At 36.1% G+C, this 16,615-nt stretch overlaps 1 protein-coding gene across 1 annotated transcript in view; it reads right to left on the bottom strand.

The window, feature by feature from the left end:
• Positions 1-4,479: 4,479 nt before the first annotated feature.
• Positions 4,480-16,615, bottom strand: part of LOC104413538 (sodium bicarbonate cotransporter 3-like) — a gene marked incomplete at its 5' end in the record, with an annotated part of 15,332 nt that continues 3,196 nt past the window's right edge. The window contains 10 exons of the mRNA XM_010024553.1: positions 4,480-4,561; positions 7,561-7,668; positions 9,646-9,743; positions 10,465-10,596; positions 10,930-11,103; positions 11,519-11,587; positions 12,785-13,036; positions 13,296-13,457; positions 13,890-14,003; positions 14,997-15,158. Of these exons, the coding sequence (XP_010022855.1) occupies positions 4,480-4,561; positions 7,561-7,668; positions 9,646-9,743; positions 10,465-10,596; positions 10,930-11,103; positions 11,519-11,587; positions 12,785-13,036; positions 13,296-13,457; positions 13,890-14,003; positions 14,997-15,158 (1,353 nt within the window). The remainder of the gene's footprint in view (positions 4,562-7,560; positions 7,669-9,645; positions 9,744-10,464; positions 10,597-10,929; positions 11,104-11,518; positions 11,588-12,784; positions 13,037-13,295; positions 13,458-13,889; positions 14,004-14,996; positions 15,159-16,615) is intronic.

The raw sequence follows: 16,615 nt of genomic DNA, 5'->3' as shown, positions 1-16,615 counted from the left end.
GGCTCCCGCGGTGGTGCCCGCAGCACCCACGGGCCCCTGCCTGCCTACAGTAAAACCCGCCACAGCCTCAACAGAGTTCAGTAGATTTTTATTGCTTTTACCGACTTTCTGAAACGTTACAAAAGATAATTTTATTCTAGCAGTAATTAAAACAACAAAGGCTGGATCTTTCACATTAAAGACAAATCTTGAGAGTTGTGTTTTTCTGTATAAACTGAATGTTGACTCTGCATTTGGAGCGATGTTTTCATTTGCTTTGGATTTTGTTATGAAGTAAGAAAACACCGTTGTAATTAGAAAAGCAGTCATAAAAACTTCGAACCATACAGTATGTAGTCACATTTCAAATAATCAATATTAAAATCAAAAGTGTAGTTCAGCTACAGAAGCTGAATCCTGGAAGACACCTTTGCTCAGGAGAATCAGCAACAGTAGAAAGAAAAACATTACAAATGATGTGTCTTGCCAATAAAACCGTTTAGAAAAGTATCGATTTTCAAACTCATTCCAAATAAACGTCAACAGTTACTAAGTTCAATATGAAAGTGTCTTTAGATTAACTTCAACGCCAACTACGAAGTCCTGCAGTTTTCACTAAATGATACAAAATAAAATCAACTTAAAATCATTAAGCAATTTGCCTTATTTTTAGCACTACTTTTACGCTGACTCAAAGCCGTGTGCCTCTAGTCTTAAGATTTGCTGTAAAATAAATTACTGTTGGTATAAACAAAGTCATTTCACACATTGGTACTGTACTTGATAATTAATTTGACCTAGATGAGTAATTAAAACATTACTAATCATATAAAGCGAAAGGAAAACTAAGATCATGGTGGTGCTCATCTGACTACCTTTGTGACCTGGAAATCATGAACCGTTCCATCTCGCGATGCACAGAACATATGTACAAGAGAACCCTTCAGAATGGCGCAGGCTCCGCGACACGATGCCTCTTTGTCACAGACCTATTTTACAGCCTTTTGAACCTGCCTTTGCAAAGGGCACAGATTAGGAAGTGACCATGTAAAAAGGGAGATGCAGGTGAAGCAAACAACAACTTACAGGAGAACTTCCATTAAGTGCAGCAAAAAAATAGCCAAGACAAAGAAAAACCGCCAGCGGGGCACCAAACACTACCCTAACAGGTTTTATGATTGACAAACTTGGCAATTTGGAACATTTCACTGAACAATCTTATAAGATATTATGTTGTAGCTGCAAAATTAATCTAGGAAGAAAGTGTAATTAACTTGGGCATATGTAAACAGAATGAAAGGTGTGTCATTGTAATACGTATGAAAATGCTACAAATGAGTTCTGCAGAATATAATTTAAACATGAGACTGCACTTGAAGTGAAATATTTTAGACGATAATTTAAATGGAGTGGTCAGAGTTAAGACCTACACTTTATGTAAACATTCATATTTATAAATAAATTAGAAAAAAGGAAAAGAGAAAAAAAAAAAAAAAAAACAAAGGAGAGAGAAAAAGAGGGACTTCCTGAGGTGGCTCTGCAGCCAGACGCACAGTAGCACTAAGCTCCATTCCGGGAAACCAAGGCATCTAAAGAAAGTGCAGGGCTGTTTATTTTCCTCTAACAGTTGGAGTGGAAATATATTGGCATAGTTTATACAGGGCTTAACCCCTATAAAACAAAAATCAGTGCACAGCAATTATCACTGCTCTTTTGCATCCATTAAGGCAAAACAAACATCTACTTAACGGTAAACTACATGCTTAGCTGTTTAATACTACATGTGATTTTAAAGCAGAGAAGATGTAAAATGAGCAGTGAATCACTTAATCATAAATTATCAGTGGGGTTTTACGCACTTCATACCAGATCTTCTCCTATTCATACAGAGGGGAAAAGTGCAACTGTAACATGCTACTGACCAAGAACAGCGGAACTAAAGGTCACTGTAAACTGCTTTGTGAGCCATGGTATTTCTGGCACTGATAAAAAATATCTAGACAATTAAAATTAAATAAATACTGTGATTAGACTTGTGAGGCTTTGGTTTTTTTTTCCATTCAGCATCCCTAGAAAAATATCTACTTCCTGTAATATTGACCAACACTTAACCCTTCTGAAGTAGAAGCCAGATACAACATGTACTGCACCAGGAAACCCTGATTCCAGGTATTAAAGAGTTAAAAATTGAAGAGGCTTACAGTCATTTTTGGGGTCTTTGGAATTTGTTACAGGACTGCAAACATTAAGTGTAGAACATAACTGGGAGCAGCAGAACGCAAGTAATGTGTTGTGGATAACACTACGTAAACTGCCCAAAGTATCTTCCCTCTTCCATAGCAAGAGCTACTCGGTAGTCAACAACTGACCTGCAGATGTGGTTTGTTTGTTTTGTTGGGTTTTTGTTTTGTTTGGTTTTTTCTGGGGATATTTGTTTGTTTGTTTGAGTTTTGTTTGTTTGGGTTTGGGTTTTGTTTGTTTGTTTTCAGTTTGTTTTTAAATAATACAGAAAGTTTTGGGAAACCATCTGCTAGTTTCACTGTCTCTCAGTTTGAGTAGAGAGAACTAAACACGGGCATTTTCTGAAAGCACACATACTCAAGCTAAGGCACAAGCTATGCTATCATCTAAGAATGAAGGAACATCTATACAGGTCCTTACACAGGACTGGTCAAATTGGTAATGCAGACCTCACTTGCTTCGCCACTGACCTGAGCTTTTGTTATGACAGTCTGGATACCGTTACTCATATTGCTGGACACTATGATTTACTTTCTTTAAACTGTCCTCTCAAAATTCAATCAAATAAAAAAAAAGGAAAAATAAAAAAGAAAAACATTAATTACACTGAAAGGGAACGGTATCAGCCCATGTAACTTAAATGCTATTTTTAAATGTTTCTATTTATTCTCACTGATTTTTTTATTTTTGTAACAGCCAATTATCTTCCACCTCAAGTGGTATGTTCAGATGAACTCTGCCCTCCTTCAGAATCAGCTCCTTTTCCAGTTGTTGAGAATTTTATCATGTGGCCCATGGTAAAACTCCCAACTCTGCCAAAAGCAGAATTAAGCAAACAGTATCTTCATTTTAAATGAACACAGATTCTAATTAAAGCCATTGCAATACACAGAAAGGGCTAGGGGCAATTCAGAATGTAAAAGAAATTATTTCAAAAATTAAAGCAAAAAACCTAAAGTGTAAGGCAAAAAAATATTAATAATGGAAACTGCGCAGGTAATTGATCAATATTTTTGTTTATACATAAAATTCTCATTATTTCAAATATTATAATGCTGAACACTAGAAATTGAAAATGCAAGTACAACTGCATCTTTAATCAGTGAGCCCTCAAAAATCCCATTTATTTTAATAAATGAATATTTACTTTTCCATCTTACATGATAAAAATTTATACTAATTAAAATAAATAAATGTTTAAAAAATAACTTGGTGTGCTACCATATATGCCCTTTACAATGGAGAGGATCAGAACTGTACACACAAATACCACGAACAATTTCTAATCCATAAAATAATACTGATCATAAACTTATTACAGAGTTAAACTACAGGTAATTTAGTAAAATACACAGTAAATTTAAAAATTAAGAAATCTGATAAGGACAGGAAGTACTCTGAATTTTCAGTCTTAGAGCTGAGTAAATCAAACTCTGAAATTTGATGGAAAAAAAAGTACCAACAGGAACAAGACTTGAAGAGAACTAGTGTGGTAAGTCTGTGTAACTTCCTAGAGACCAAATTGCTGTCTGCATTGTGTAAACATGGAGTGTGTCCCGAATGATAAATACTGAGTTAGGACTGTAACTACAGTTACTGCACTCATACTGCTGCTAGATAATAATGAAAAATTGAGAGTGATTTAATGGGAGAAAAAAAAAAAAGAAGGTAGCAGAAGAAGGTATTTTTGTATGTATCTTAAGGCTTAACTAACCTGACTTAGGGCTCTAGGCCACTTCTGTAAAATAGGAGAGACAGAATCCAGAAAACACTAGCATGTAGTGGAGACATAAAACACAGTAGTTCTTGTCAACAGCACATTAATATTTGTTCTATGAAATCACAAAAAAAGTATACCCTGCAACAAAAGCAGTAACCGCCTGCATGGAGAACAAACTTCTGTAGCACACATTATAAACAGAGGTATTGCAAAATTTTAAGCAATGTGGACCAGTAATCATCAGCAAAAGCTGATTTAACTTTTATGCACATGTTGATTATTGAAAATAATACGCATTCATTACAATCTTCCTATTTAAAAATGAAAATAAAATTTCCAATAAAATAAATAGCTGAAGTGTGATTACCACTCATTTGTAGGAAAATCTTCTCATTATGCAAGCATATCTACAGTGCCCTAAACAATGGCAGAATTAAATATATGACGCTCCTTAAACTGGAAATCACACTTCCATGGTATCATATCCTACAGCGATATATATACACACACAAATACACGCAATTCCCCTTGGTTCAGTTCTACAAAGATGTTTCGGCATCCACATATTTCACAACAGGTGAATCTTCCACATTTATTTTCACGCTTTCTGTTTTTTCAGGGCTGTTTGAAAGCAAAGAGGAAAAGGTAAGGTTTGGTTCACTCTAGTAAAGGTTAATGTTCAAACATTTTATACTTAACAATGAACACTGACTGAAAGTATTTATGTACGGATAGTTTTATGATGATGCATTTCTATTGCATTCTAGCAATTGTTAAATACTATTCACGGAACTATAAACTTAAAAGACAGAAAACACCAATATCTCATCTATAAATACCATTTCCAGTCCCACTGCTTTTACTGATTCTATTGATCTGAAATTGTTCTGCAAACATCTTAAAAAAAGAAAGAATAAACCAAACCATCTAGTTAAAAATACTCTAAAAATATGTAACAAGCATTCCTATTAATATTGCTTAATTACTGGTCAGGGAAACAATTCTATCCACAATACAAGATCGGGAGAACATTACAGCCTTTTCAAAATGGGAAACCACACTTGTAGTAACAGTCAGAAACCTGCCCAAGTGTCCATTCAAGGGGAATACTCTGAAGACAATGGCCTGGCTGCCACCTGCACAACTGACACTCTTTAGGGGCACAGCCACCGAACAGTGGCTTATCCAAGGGCAGATGGGAACGTCCTGAGGTAGTTAGAGGACAGTAGAAGAGCAACTGGAACAGCATAAGAGGATTGTCTAGACATGATGGACTTGGTCTTTAAGTAAAAAAAAAAAAAAGTATTAGAAATCTATGCAAAGAGAAAAATTCTGTGATTCCTCAGAAAATGTACCTTAATAAAATATCTAAGAAAAATTCCTTAGTAAGTGTACCTGGACACCACAGAGGCTGTAAAGTATACGACACACTGGAGGGAGTAAGAAAAAGCAATCTGGATTAGTCTGAGGAAGACAAAAACATCTAAAATTTTTTATTTTTTTTTTTAAGGTAAGATTTTTAAGAAGTAACACCAACCCACGCAATGGGTTGTCTGAATTCCAGAAGATGCCACCTGCTTCAAACTACAACCTGTTTAAAACCTGTACATCTGAAAACAGCAGTACCTACAGAACCAGTTTTACCACAGCACTAAGCCTCTGTCCATACTACCAGATGAAGACTGTTACTCAAACTAACCTTAAAAGAATTGAGATGAAAAAATCACTGGGCACTGGCGACAATCCTAAATTTCTCCAGCACCCACTATACAAGAAAGGACTGCAAATACCTCAAAACAAAAACCAATTGAGTTAAGGCTCAGGGAAGTCCTGGTGCCTTAACATTTTCCAGATTCATGTAGTATCAGACTGCTTCTTGAAAGGGCTGGTTTCTAGCACCAGTGGTTTTTATTCTCGATTTGTAGTTTTAGCAAGTTCCCTCCCAAGATGCATTTTTTACCGTAACTAATCTCAAGGTGAGTGTGTTGTGGAATCAAAGGGATACGTCTTACAGCAAAATAAAAGTTTAAAAAAAAAAAAATTACAAAAAAAAGATTAAAAAAAAAATAGATGGAATACTGAGTATTACCTACGTACATCAAAAAACATTGCAAACAGATCAGAAGCCTGATTAGGTAGTGCTGCATCTAATTCTGCATCAACTTAACCTACTCAGGAAACAGGAAAGCACAAGATGGAGTTCTACTAACTGCCTGAAAACCAAATCTAAAAATTGTCATTTTTCTGGAAAGAGAAACACAGGTCTGTACCTCTTCAAGCCTTAGACACCCAATGACTACCAGATAATGTACTAGAAACATATGCAAATTCTGTAACAGGTTTTTGAAAGCTTTTTCTGAAAGAAAAAAGCAATTAAAACACAAGGGTATACTGACACACATCCTCTGTTATCTATCTAATGCATCTGTTTTCTCCCTTCCTGACAGTCTGATTGTGTGGTACTCTGGTATTAAAAAATGTTTTAAAAATGCTTAAGACATGTATTTAAACATTTTAAATGTTTTTTAATGTTTAAATGTTTTTTAAACATTTTAAATGTTTAAACCATACAAGCTGAAGAGTCACTGAAAATAGCACCAGCACAGAGCCTCATCAGCTTTTCCTATCACAGTACCTCCAAGTTTTCGCCTTGTCTCCTTCTTCACCTTTGGCTGACCTACTGTTGGGCAAAACTAAGTGAATTTCTATGCCTAGTTTGGAGCAATGCATGTGGTGAATAAACAGATGGTATACAAGTGGCTAAGTGACCAGTCACTACTGCTGTTTCCATGATGCAAGCTCAACAGTACCCTACAGCTCAGCCAATGACGTATGAACACTCTCTCACAACCAACTCTTCCACTGAAATGTAATTTTACACAAAACCTGACAATTTCATATCTCTGAAACCTGTCTTCCTTTGACAGATTTGGCTGAAGGGGATCAACCAAGAAAAGATGCATGTACAACCAGCAGGATTGCATAAGCTTAGTTTTCAGAGTCAAGTGGGCCCATTCTGCCCTTTTTCCTACATAAAAACTGCTAAGCAGTAGTTGCATTGTGATTAAACAGTCCACAGACACCAGTCCCTACAAACTAGGAGTCTTTCAGGAAGGTGGAGATGTTCTACAAATATTCAGGATTTGCTCTGTTCCCCTTGATAGATTCAGCCAGACAGGGACTCAGGAAAAACCAACCAACCCACTCACAAAAACAGGGGGCATAAAGCAACGACAGAAGTTCTGGACTTACCTTTTATTCCCACTGGTATTTTTTATGTTCAGGATCAAACAATTCCCACACTCATGTATACTCTAGTAAAGCTTTTAGAAACCCTATGCCCTTCAGAGTAGCATACAGTTGTATTAAGCACATAAGAAATAACTTTAAACTTGTAATAATACATTTAATAAAATACCTGGAATTCATTATAGAAATTGTTTCACTTCTGAGTAAAGAGCAAAAATTAAATGCAAGTTCCTCAAAAGTAACAAGTCAATGCAGATTTACAAACCACATATGCCAATTTTTGTTGAGATACATTTCAAGAAGTACAAGTACAGCTATTAGCTGCTAAACACAAGACCATAGTTAGAAAACCCGTGAGTAATTATAGCTACCTCAGGTTAGCTCTGGTTACTTTGGCATTCTCAGTACTCATGGCAAGAGCCTTCCACTGTGCAGTTTTGGCCATTTCGTCTGATATGTTTACAATTGAGGGATCAGTGCTAAAGAACAAACATACTTTCTGGTTAGTATTCCATACCTTGCAACATCATTGTACTTACTGCCACTCATCATTTACATCAGTTGTGCCTTTGTTCAATATTTACGCAGCCACAAGTTGAGTTCGTATCTTACAAATGCAGTTGAACAAAAATGTGAAAATGTAACTCACTAGCACTGCCTTAACCACATAGCGTCTTTGAACAGTTTTCCGCATAGATGACCACTAAGACATTGAGAATACTTGAGAGAGACAGGTAATTTAGAAATGAGGTAACTTCACAAGATTACTTAATATGCTTAGAACTAATGAGATTAATCACACTGTTCTGCTACGGCTTTCATAAATCAGAATCATTTTAAGTTGCTCCCAGGAAATAATCAAGGGCAAAGGGGCAGATGTTAATAACGTTTTGAAACTGGTAACTTAGTTGAGATTTAAAACTGATGAAGAGCCTGCATTATCTCAGGCTCTATCTTATCTAGACTTCAAGTTGGGTTTTTTTTCCTGCAGAACCTTACTAGACAATTTTCAAGATTTTTTGCCACCAACTCCCAAGTCCTGGAGAAGTTCACCCTCTCAAGATGGTAAGCTTTCAAAACCTGTTTCTCCCTTTGCCCTCCACACATTCATATGTACAGTGGACTTAGGTGTTGTCTGTAGGTATGTTTCTTGGTTTGTTCCATATTTAAGCTTCAGAATGAACACAAGGGTATCTGTAAGAGTTCTTCAAACTGCCCAGAAATGTTTCAAAGCCATTTTTCCTCAGGAATCCCCACAAGATGCAAGACAGTGAAATATATAGCAAATACATGCATTACAGACAGAGCAATTAGCAACTCAAATGTTTTGTGAAAAAGCTTTGGCATTAAGCATTTCATTTGAGGTGCTAAAGTCTGATTAAGCCTACTCCTAGAGTAGACAATAGCACTTGGCAGAAGTATGTATCTAAACCTAAAAATCTGCCTGTTCCCAACTTGGATCAGGGTAGAACTGATACTACTCTAGATCTGTAGGAAAGCCTATTTTTAATGTAGGAACCCCCAGTACTAGGCAAAAAACCCTGGCAAGCTACCTGTCACATCTTCTGGGTGTGTTGAACTGCTGTAGAGTATCTGACAACTAAGCTGATTCACATGATTGGAGTACTGCAATGGATGGCTACAGGCTCTTCAGAAGAGATAGCCAAGGAAAAAGAGGTGGTGGGGTTCCACTGTATGTCAGGGAGTGCACTGACTGCCTCAAACTCAGTTTTGTGAGTGAGAAAGCTGAATGTTTGGGGGTGAAGATCAGGGGGAAGGCCAACCAAGCAGATATCCTGGTAGGTGACTGTTACAGACCACCCAACTAGGATAAAGCAGTAAGGTAGGCATGTACATTTGAGTGCTGCAGGAGCTTCCTATCAATGAAATTCCAGCACTTCCATTTCTGGAAGCAAACCAGTAACCCTGTCTTCACATCTACTTTCAGAAAATGACCTCTTACACTAAAACCAGCTGCTTGTAAAGGTTATTTTTTTTATATCACAGAAATTACAGATTTCAGCCCTCACTTAAATAAAACACTGAAGAACTGCACCCTGAGACATTTTTCTGACTAATCCTAGTGGCTGGTAAACACATGGCTCAACTGATGCTATTAGTTGCTTAATACTCAGTAGTTCATGCACAGCAACACACAAATACTCCATGAAAACTGACCAAGGAAGCTTCTTCAACTTGAGTACAGCTGGTCGAAATTGAGTCATCTGATCTGTTCAAGATGGTCATGTAAATTCACAATTAAGATGCAGTTCGGAAGAACAATGCAACATAAAAATGCTACTACAGCACCATGAAATAAACCTTCATACTTCCTAATCATGGCTGAGTTACAAGCTTTGGGAAAAGAAAAATTCAACTTGTACACAATCAACTTACTAGAAAGCGATTACAGCACACGATACAAAACTCTTAAGAGACCAACATTTTTACTATACCTGTATTTTAATTTTTTTACAGGAAATTCCAAATTTGCTTCTCCATATGCAAGATGTACACTTTCATTGTCCCCCGTCTGAAGCATTCTCTCTGCCTCCTGTAAATTCCAAGTAAAAAAACCAAAATGTATAAAATTACTTAAGTAGGAAAAGTAGTATCTCATGCTGAAGTTCATTTCAGTAGGGCTAAGGGGCATTTCCCTGTAGGTCCTGATGTTGAATGCAGGAGATATAGCTTAAGACCTTTTTTCTTAGAAGTGTTTTATCCAGGTAGGAGGATAGGGGAGTGGGGAAGAAGGGTGTTATGAGTTTTGTGAGAAATTCAGTTAGCTGGTGTACAGTTAGCTGAGACTTCTATGGAGAAGTTATACAAGCTATATTACCATATTATTTGTAACTAGCGTTGATTTTAACTACAGCTCTGGAAACATACATGAGCAAGATGCCCCTAATATGAAGAGTTCTGTGATTAATTTAAGCAGGGTAAAGATCCCTACTCCACTGCTTTTCTCTCCTTCTATCCTGATGAAAGACAAAGTAAACAGCATTTTGTGCTAAAAAAATGCTTCTTTCTACTTTGCTTGCTGATTTAAATTACAAATAAGAGTCATAGTTCATAACAGCATCATTGGAACAGTGACTATTCCTTAACTTGATTGCCAGTAATAGTTCCTCAAGCACTAAATCTCATTAGTAAGAAGTTTCAAAGTACGTATTTGGCATAGCAGGTCATATGCTCAGACCACTTAAAATTCTTAAGTCTCATTGAGTATTTCCTAATAACTTACACATGCTTAGTTTGATTGTTTTCACACTTACTGCTTTCTCTTTTTTCTTTTTGTCATCTTCTTTCTTCTTTTTACTTTCTGGCATAAGATCATCAAGCCAGCTAAGCTCTCTTTTGGTGAAACATAAATCCATGAGCTTGCGAACGAACACTAATGCTAGAACCTTAAGAGAACCATAATGGAATGATTTATATTAAACTATTTAAATTAACAAAAATGCACACACACTTTCAGAATCTTTAACTCTTTTGTAGTACTACTTTTATCTTACCACAAAGTTAAATAATTTCCACCTTCAATAGCTATTCACAACTGAATTGTTTATTTTCAGTAAATGAAAAGTCCTTGTGTTTCAAAAGCGAACAACTTGTACTACAGGTTCTTTTGTTTTCTTTCCCACCCTCTTCTTTCTCAAGGCAGCAAATACATTTTGAAGAGATCCTGGATGATGCACACACTCTTGGAAAACTATTAACTTGTAAAACAGAAAACTTACCATCATAGGGAAAACAACAGCAGCTGCAGAGGCTTTAATCACCCACAACAGAACTAGACAAGTGAGCTGAACAACTGTAAAAATATGGACTTTCCAGAGTGGCACATAACGTAGATAAATCAGGTCGGGCTGATGTTTGGCAGGCATTCCAAACAGTTTTATACGGTCAAAAAACTGCATTGAGGAATAAAATCACACTTCAGTTAATTATTTTCTTCCCCTCCAGAAGAAAATAAACACGCTTAGGGGACTCTAGAAGCATAAGGTAATCCCAAATAAAATACTCATTCAAGTGAGTGGATATTGGTGTCATTTTGTTTTGTAGTGTTTCTCCCCACCCCATTACCACTACAAAATTTCAGGTTATTTCAGAAAATCTGTTGCTCAGCTACCCTACTGAAGGAATAAATGCAAAAGATCTGAGAACTGAATGCATGACATGGTAGGAACCAATATCTGAACATGACACTCAGTAAATTATACTACATGTTATTCAGACAATATGAGCTAACTTGATTGTTGTTCACATAAAGTAATGTGTCATTTAGTGTTAAACAAAAGCAAACTGCTCATTGAAATCAGACTTTACCTGAATGCCTTTTAATGAAGATACTCCCATGTAAAGAAAGACACCATACAAAACTGGCATTGGAATAAACTGGGAAGGAAAAAAAAACACCCACACAGTTACTTGTGGAATTAACATGGCATAACACAGCAATCCATACTAGTGAAAGACATGGGCCAAGTTACTTCTGAATTTGTATTTGAAGTAAACAAATTCCGTAAAAGCTGAGACTTTCTTTATAGAGAAAACACATGCATCACTGAGCAGCTTACAACTGCTATGCCTTATTGTTTTCAGACTTTTACATACTTTAACACATACAAATGGTCAACTATTAAGAATTTATATGTAGTTCTAATTATTAAACTATAGCTGTGTCTCCATCTTCCCATTATCTAAACTTAAACAGTCAGTAGAAGCTACCTTTTTGTGAAACGACTTGTGATCTGTCTTTGAACAGTTTTACAAAGTTCTTTAAAGGTATGAGCAGTTATGCAATATCTGCTATTTTATCCCATAACTGCTATTTTGGCAACAAAAAGGTGGTTTTTTTCATTTCTCCTTTTAACTATTGGATTTGAAACAACTAAGCACAAGTTGAATGGATTTTACTCAAATCTGAGCAAAAAGCCAATTGAACTGATAGGTTTTCTTCCAATGAAGTCTTTGGAAGGGCACTGTAGATATAAATAAATATAAATTAAGATATAAATTAAGAGACAAAGGTAAGATGAGGTCACAATACAACCTGTTAATCTATTACACCGTGACAATTCGTAAAATAATCTTGACACTATAAATAAATGAAGTTTAATAAGCTGAGATAAGAATGAGAAGTGAAAAATGTCATTTCTCATGATCACTTTTTGAACTAGAGGAGTTTGTTTCTTCTGCTCTAGTATATTACTTCTGCTCAAGTAACTTTGTAACCTTATAAGACTCCTCCTCTCTCTCTCTCTCTCTCCCCCTCCTCCCGTTTATGTACTCACATGAAAACTATAGAAGGAACTAAAGAAACTAAAGAATAGCTGCCAAGAAAATCAGGTAGTATGGAAAAAGGTAGCTTTCTTCACTGCTCACTACGTTTCTAGCTTGCTCAGCTTTCATTTTCTTACACATTCCCCCTGGTTTTACTCAATTAACATCAGTTGCTAATAAAGCAAATTGAGAATCAGTCCAGGCATGCTTCAATTAACATAATAAAACTTCCAAACATTATGAAATGCTAAATCCCAATATCAGAATCAAAAGGACAAAGAAAATATTTTGGAAAAAACTGTCTTTTACCTTTAACACTGAGGTCATGAACACTGACAGCCCCATCAGGACAAAAATCATCAATCCTGTCACTCGCTGCTCCCGGATTCCCAAAAACTTTGGTTGCTCTCCTGGTGCTGAGCATTCAGATTCAACTTTCAGGCTGTTAACATGACTTATAGACAGGACAGTTGCAGCAACAAACCACGGTAAGCCCATGATAGAACATACCCCCAACATAACACCAACCATGAGCAGATCAAGATGATAGCCACAGCCTTTCTGTGAAATTAAGCAAACAAGTAATTTTATAAACTTTCTATTTACATGATAAAATACTTATAATTTGGCTGGTAAATAACAAATAACTACAGAAGTTGAATACTTTGAGAGTGTCCACAAAATTATATTTGTTCTTTATTAGTTAATATACACATTTATCAAGTAGCTGTTGGTAACGTTTCACTAACTCGTAGAATGAACCTGATTTAAAATAAATTTGACTTACACAACATCAGAGCTTTCTCAAAATCACTTTTACCTTCAGCTTATGCTCTTTCCTGTTTATAATAACAGCTGTTATTTGTTGATCCATGAAAATGAGAATGGTACAGAGTAAAGCAGGAACAGCAGCTATCAAAAGTGTCCACCAAGGATTGCTTCCAAGAGGATCCATGAACCATCCTCGGTTTTTTAGGGTGGGCTGAAAAAACAAAGATCCACAAGAAGAATTAATTGACTAAAATAAGATGCAGATTTTTTGCTATAAACAGCTGCACTGAACAGATCAAGAGTCTCTTAAATAAATGTTTAGATTTTTTTCCAATGGCTTTGATCAAAAGACTGATTGAGCCGTTACATGTGAACATTACATTTATATGTAATAGAATCCGTTCCATTCCTTCATTTTTGCACATTTGCACAAAAGAATGTTTCCTTTTCAGTTACACTATAAAGTACAATGTCTTCTATCAGATGAGACATACATCCCAAACAGAAATGAGAGGTTACTTCATCAACTACTTCAAGTAAAAAACCATGAATCTCTGTCTCTGTAACAACTCCACCGTTCTACTGTCCACAGAACTGCAAGCATGTGAAAAGTTACGCTTTTTTAAAAGGTTGCATTTCTTACTTCAAATTTCTCTGGAACATGAAGCTTAGGAGAAGGTACTCCTACAAGATAGTCAATCAAAACCATTATTACTATGGTCAGAAATACTGCAAAGTCACTGATGGTTGAACGCACCTATAAAGAAGAAACTTGTGTTAACTCTTGCTTTTTCATCACTGTAATTTGCATATATAGAAAGACAATTTTCTCCCCTATGAAAAGTGAAGTCTATTTATACTATACTACACCACTGAACATTAAATACACTTTCTCTTCTTATTTTAAAATGTAAGCTGCCTGCCAGCACAGCATGAAGTTGCAGAAGGTAAGTATTCTGTACAACTGTTCATCCCACTATCTCATTTAAAAGTGACCTACTGCAAGCAGTGAATTACTTAAAATAATTCCTCCCTCATCTTCCTGTCCCCTCAACCCTACTACGATGCTGGGCCATCACAGCTAGTGTCTTGTAGCTTGATTCAATAACAGCACTGTATTGTTCCAAAATCAATATTCATACACTTGATGTTTTAACAGACAGGAAAGGGATAATTTGCAACAGATTCAGGTTATCAGAGGTGACTTTATTGAACATTAGGAACACATTGTAGGGATGGACTGAGGTTTACAAAGTATCTAACCACTTTATTTTGGATAGCAGAAATAAGTTGTGTAAATTACTCCTGGGATAAACATTATACTAGCCTCTAGTCCTGAGGAACCACTCGGAACCCTTCAAATGTCAGCAGCTTGGGGAAAGCAATAAACGTTCTCTACAGCTAGGTAAGGAAAACCTAGCAGCAGTATTCTCTCTCCAAATGGTACCTGGCAATACCCAATAATACAGGGATACAGACTGCTTTAGCTCTTCTAATGTTTGTAACATCTCGTTAGCACCACAGGGAAGTAGAAAGTAAGCACCAAATCGTCTGCAGCCAATTTCTTTCCTCTAATGTCTTCATTTTTGGAATAATCAGTTAATTTCCTTGTTTAAAGTTTGGGTTGGTTTTGGGTTTGTCTTAAAAGAAATCTCTCAATACAAATTTCTGAAGCAAACCAGAAAATTCAACTCCTCTAAGTTATACTAATGTGTTTATCACAAGACAAAAATAGTCTAATCAGAATTACCTTAGTTGGGAAATAGCGTTTGGTCTTGAACTGCTTAAGGAAAGAGGAGAGGAAAAATGTTGTAAAGAATAATATGACAGACCAGAAGAGAACATCTGGAATATATGGTCCGTGATTGCCACAAGCTGATCCATGAAACACACCATGCAATTCTAAACATTCCTGCAAAGAGAAAAAACTTCTTAAATTTCTATAGTTTATTAATGTAGTACATTCAAGCTAACTTGTAGTGTTTGATATAAAACACATTTGAGAACTTCTACAGTCCCAAAAAGGGGGTTCTTTCTTTCATCCTCCTGAAATGCCAAAAATGTGTGTTGTCTGTTCCAGAAGAGCCATAGCAACAATCACTGATTATTTCAGGATGCCAAAATGCTGGAAGATACCAGAGAGGAAACAGCTTCTTTATATTCACTTCATTTCTATTTCTCAAGGCATTGCAAAATTGAATGTATAAATAAAGTCTGAAGACTAAGTCCAAGAAAAGCAGACTGTCAATATCAACTTTTAAGCTAGCAAACATAAAAAAAAAATCTCTTCAGTTTCTCCCATCTTTATTCTTGACTTTGTTCTGCCCTGATACAGTTAAGGAACATTAGACTCTTATAAAACGAGATTTACCCAACTGTATGAAGAAAAAGTAGAAAACCATTGTAAATTATTTGAATGAAAAAGAAAACAAAGTCAGATGATCCCTACAGAAAAGGCTTACTGAAATGCAAAGTAAAGAATTAAAGTAGACACACAGTCTATGAGGAAACAAGAATAAACTGAGTAAGCAGCACTGCCACAACCTAGTCTGTAAAACAGGTTAATCTATCGAAAATTTAACTGAAGACAAAAATTCATTCTGTTAACAATGTACTTTGATTATAAGCACCACCAAATTCTGGATCAGTTCTGTACCTCTGGGAAGACTAAAGATGCTTAAGAGAATGAAAAAGTAATAAATATAAGAAAAATATAAGAACTATGTTTGAAGGAAACTGCCATCCTATGTGATTATGGTAGAGCAGGAGACATTGGTCGTACATGGAAAACACCGCAGCTAAGCCTCAAGTAACGCACTGAGATTTTTCACAGTACTTTTGCTGTGCCTACTTCCAGTGTGAATGTGTAGGCTCAGACAGAAGGACAGCCCATACCTGGCTATCTACTGCCATCTTAGATAGCCTAAGATGGCCAAATTAGGCACACAGACTTAAGAAACATATCACAATTTATAGTAGATTCAAATCTTTCAAGTGGAAGATAAGTGGAAACCAGATGCCAGGTATGCAAGTGGCTGTATGCAGCTGTGTGTAGGCAACTGAATCCCACCCAAGGAACCACTGATCAGCAAAGATGTTCCTTCCCTAAAAGCCTTCAGTATTGCTTCTACATGATTACTTCCCTCCTCTAGATACTGGTATGCAATATCCAGTTCAGAAGGTAATGCTTTCAAGTCTATTCCTTCAAACTGTTCCTCCATTTCTTTTAACCTTCCATTTTCCAAGTAGTTATTTTCTTCCAATCAATATTTAGGTAGTTTCTTTGATTCTGTTGTAGTTTTATACCAATGTCTAACAAATGAAAAGTTTTAACTGCCGATTCCATCTTCTATCTTCTTAAAAATACTT

The sequence above is a fragment of the Nestor notabilis genome, unplaced genomic scaffold (genome assembly GCF_000696875.1).
Source record: "Nestor notabilis isolate BGI_N333 unplaced genomic scaffold, ASM69687v1 scaffold24421, whole genome shotgun sequence".
Classification (NCBI taxonomy): Eukaryota; Metazoa; Chordata; class Aves; order Psittaciformes; family Psittacidae; genus Nestor; species Nestor notabilis.
This window is presented reverse-complemented; position numbering and strand designations above follow the sequence as displayed.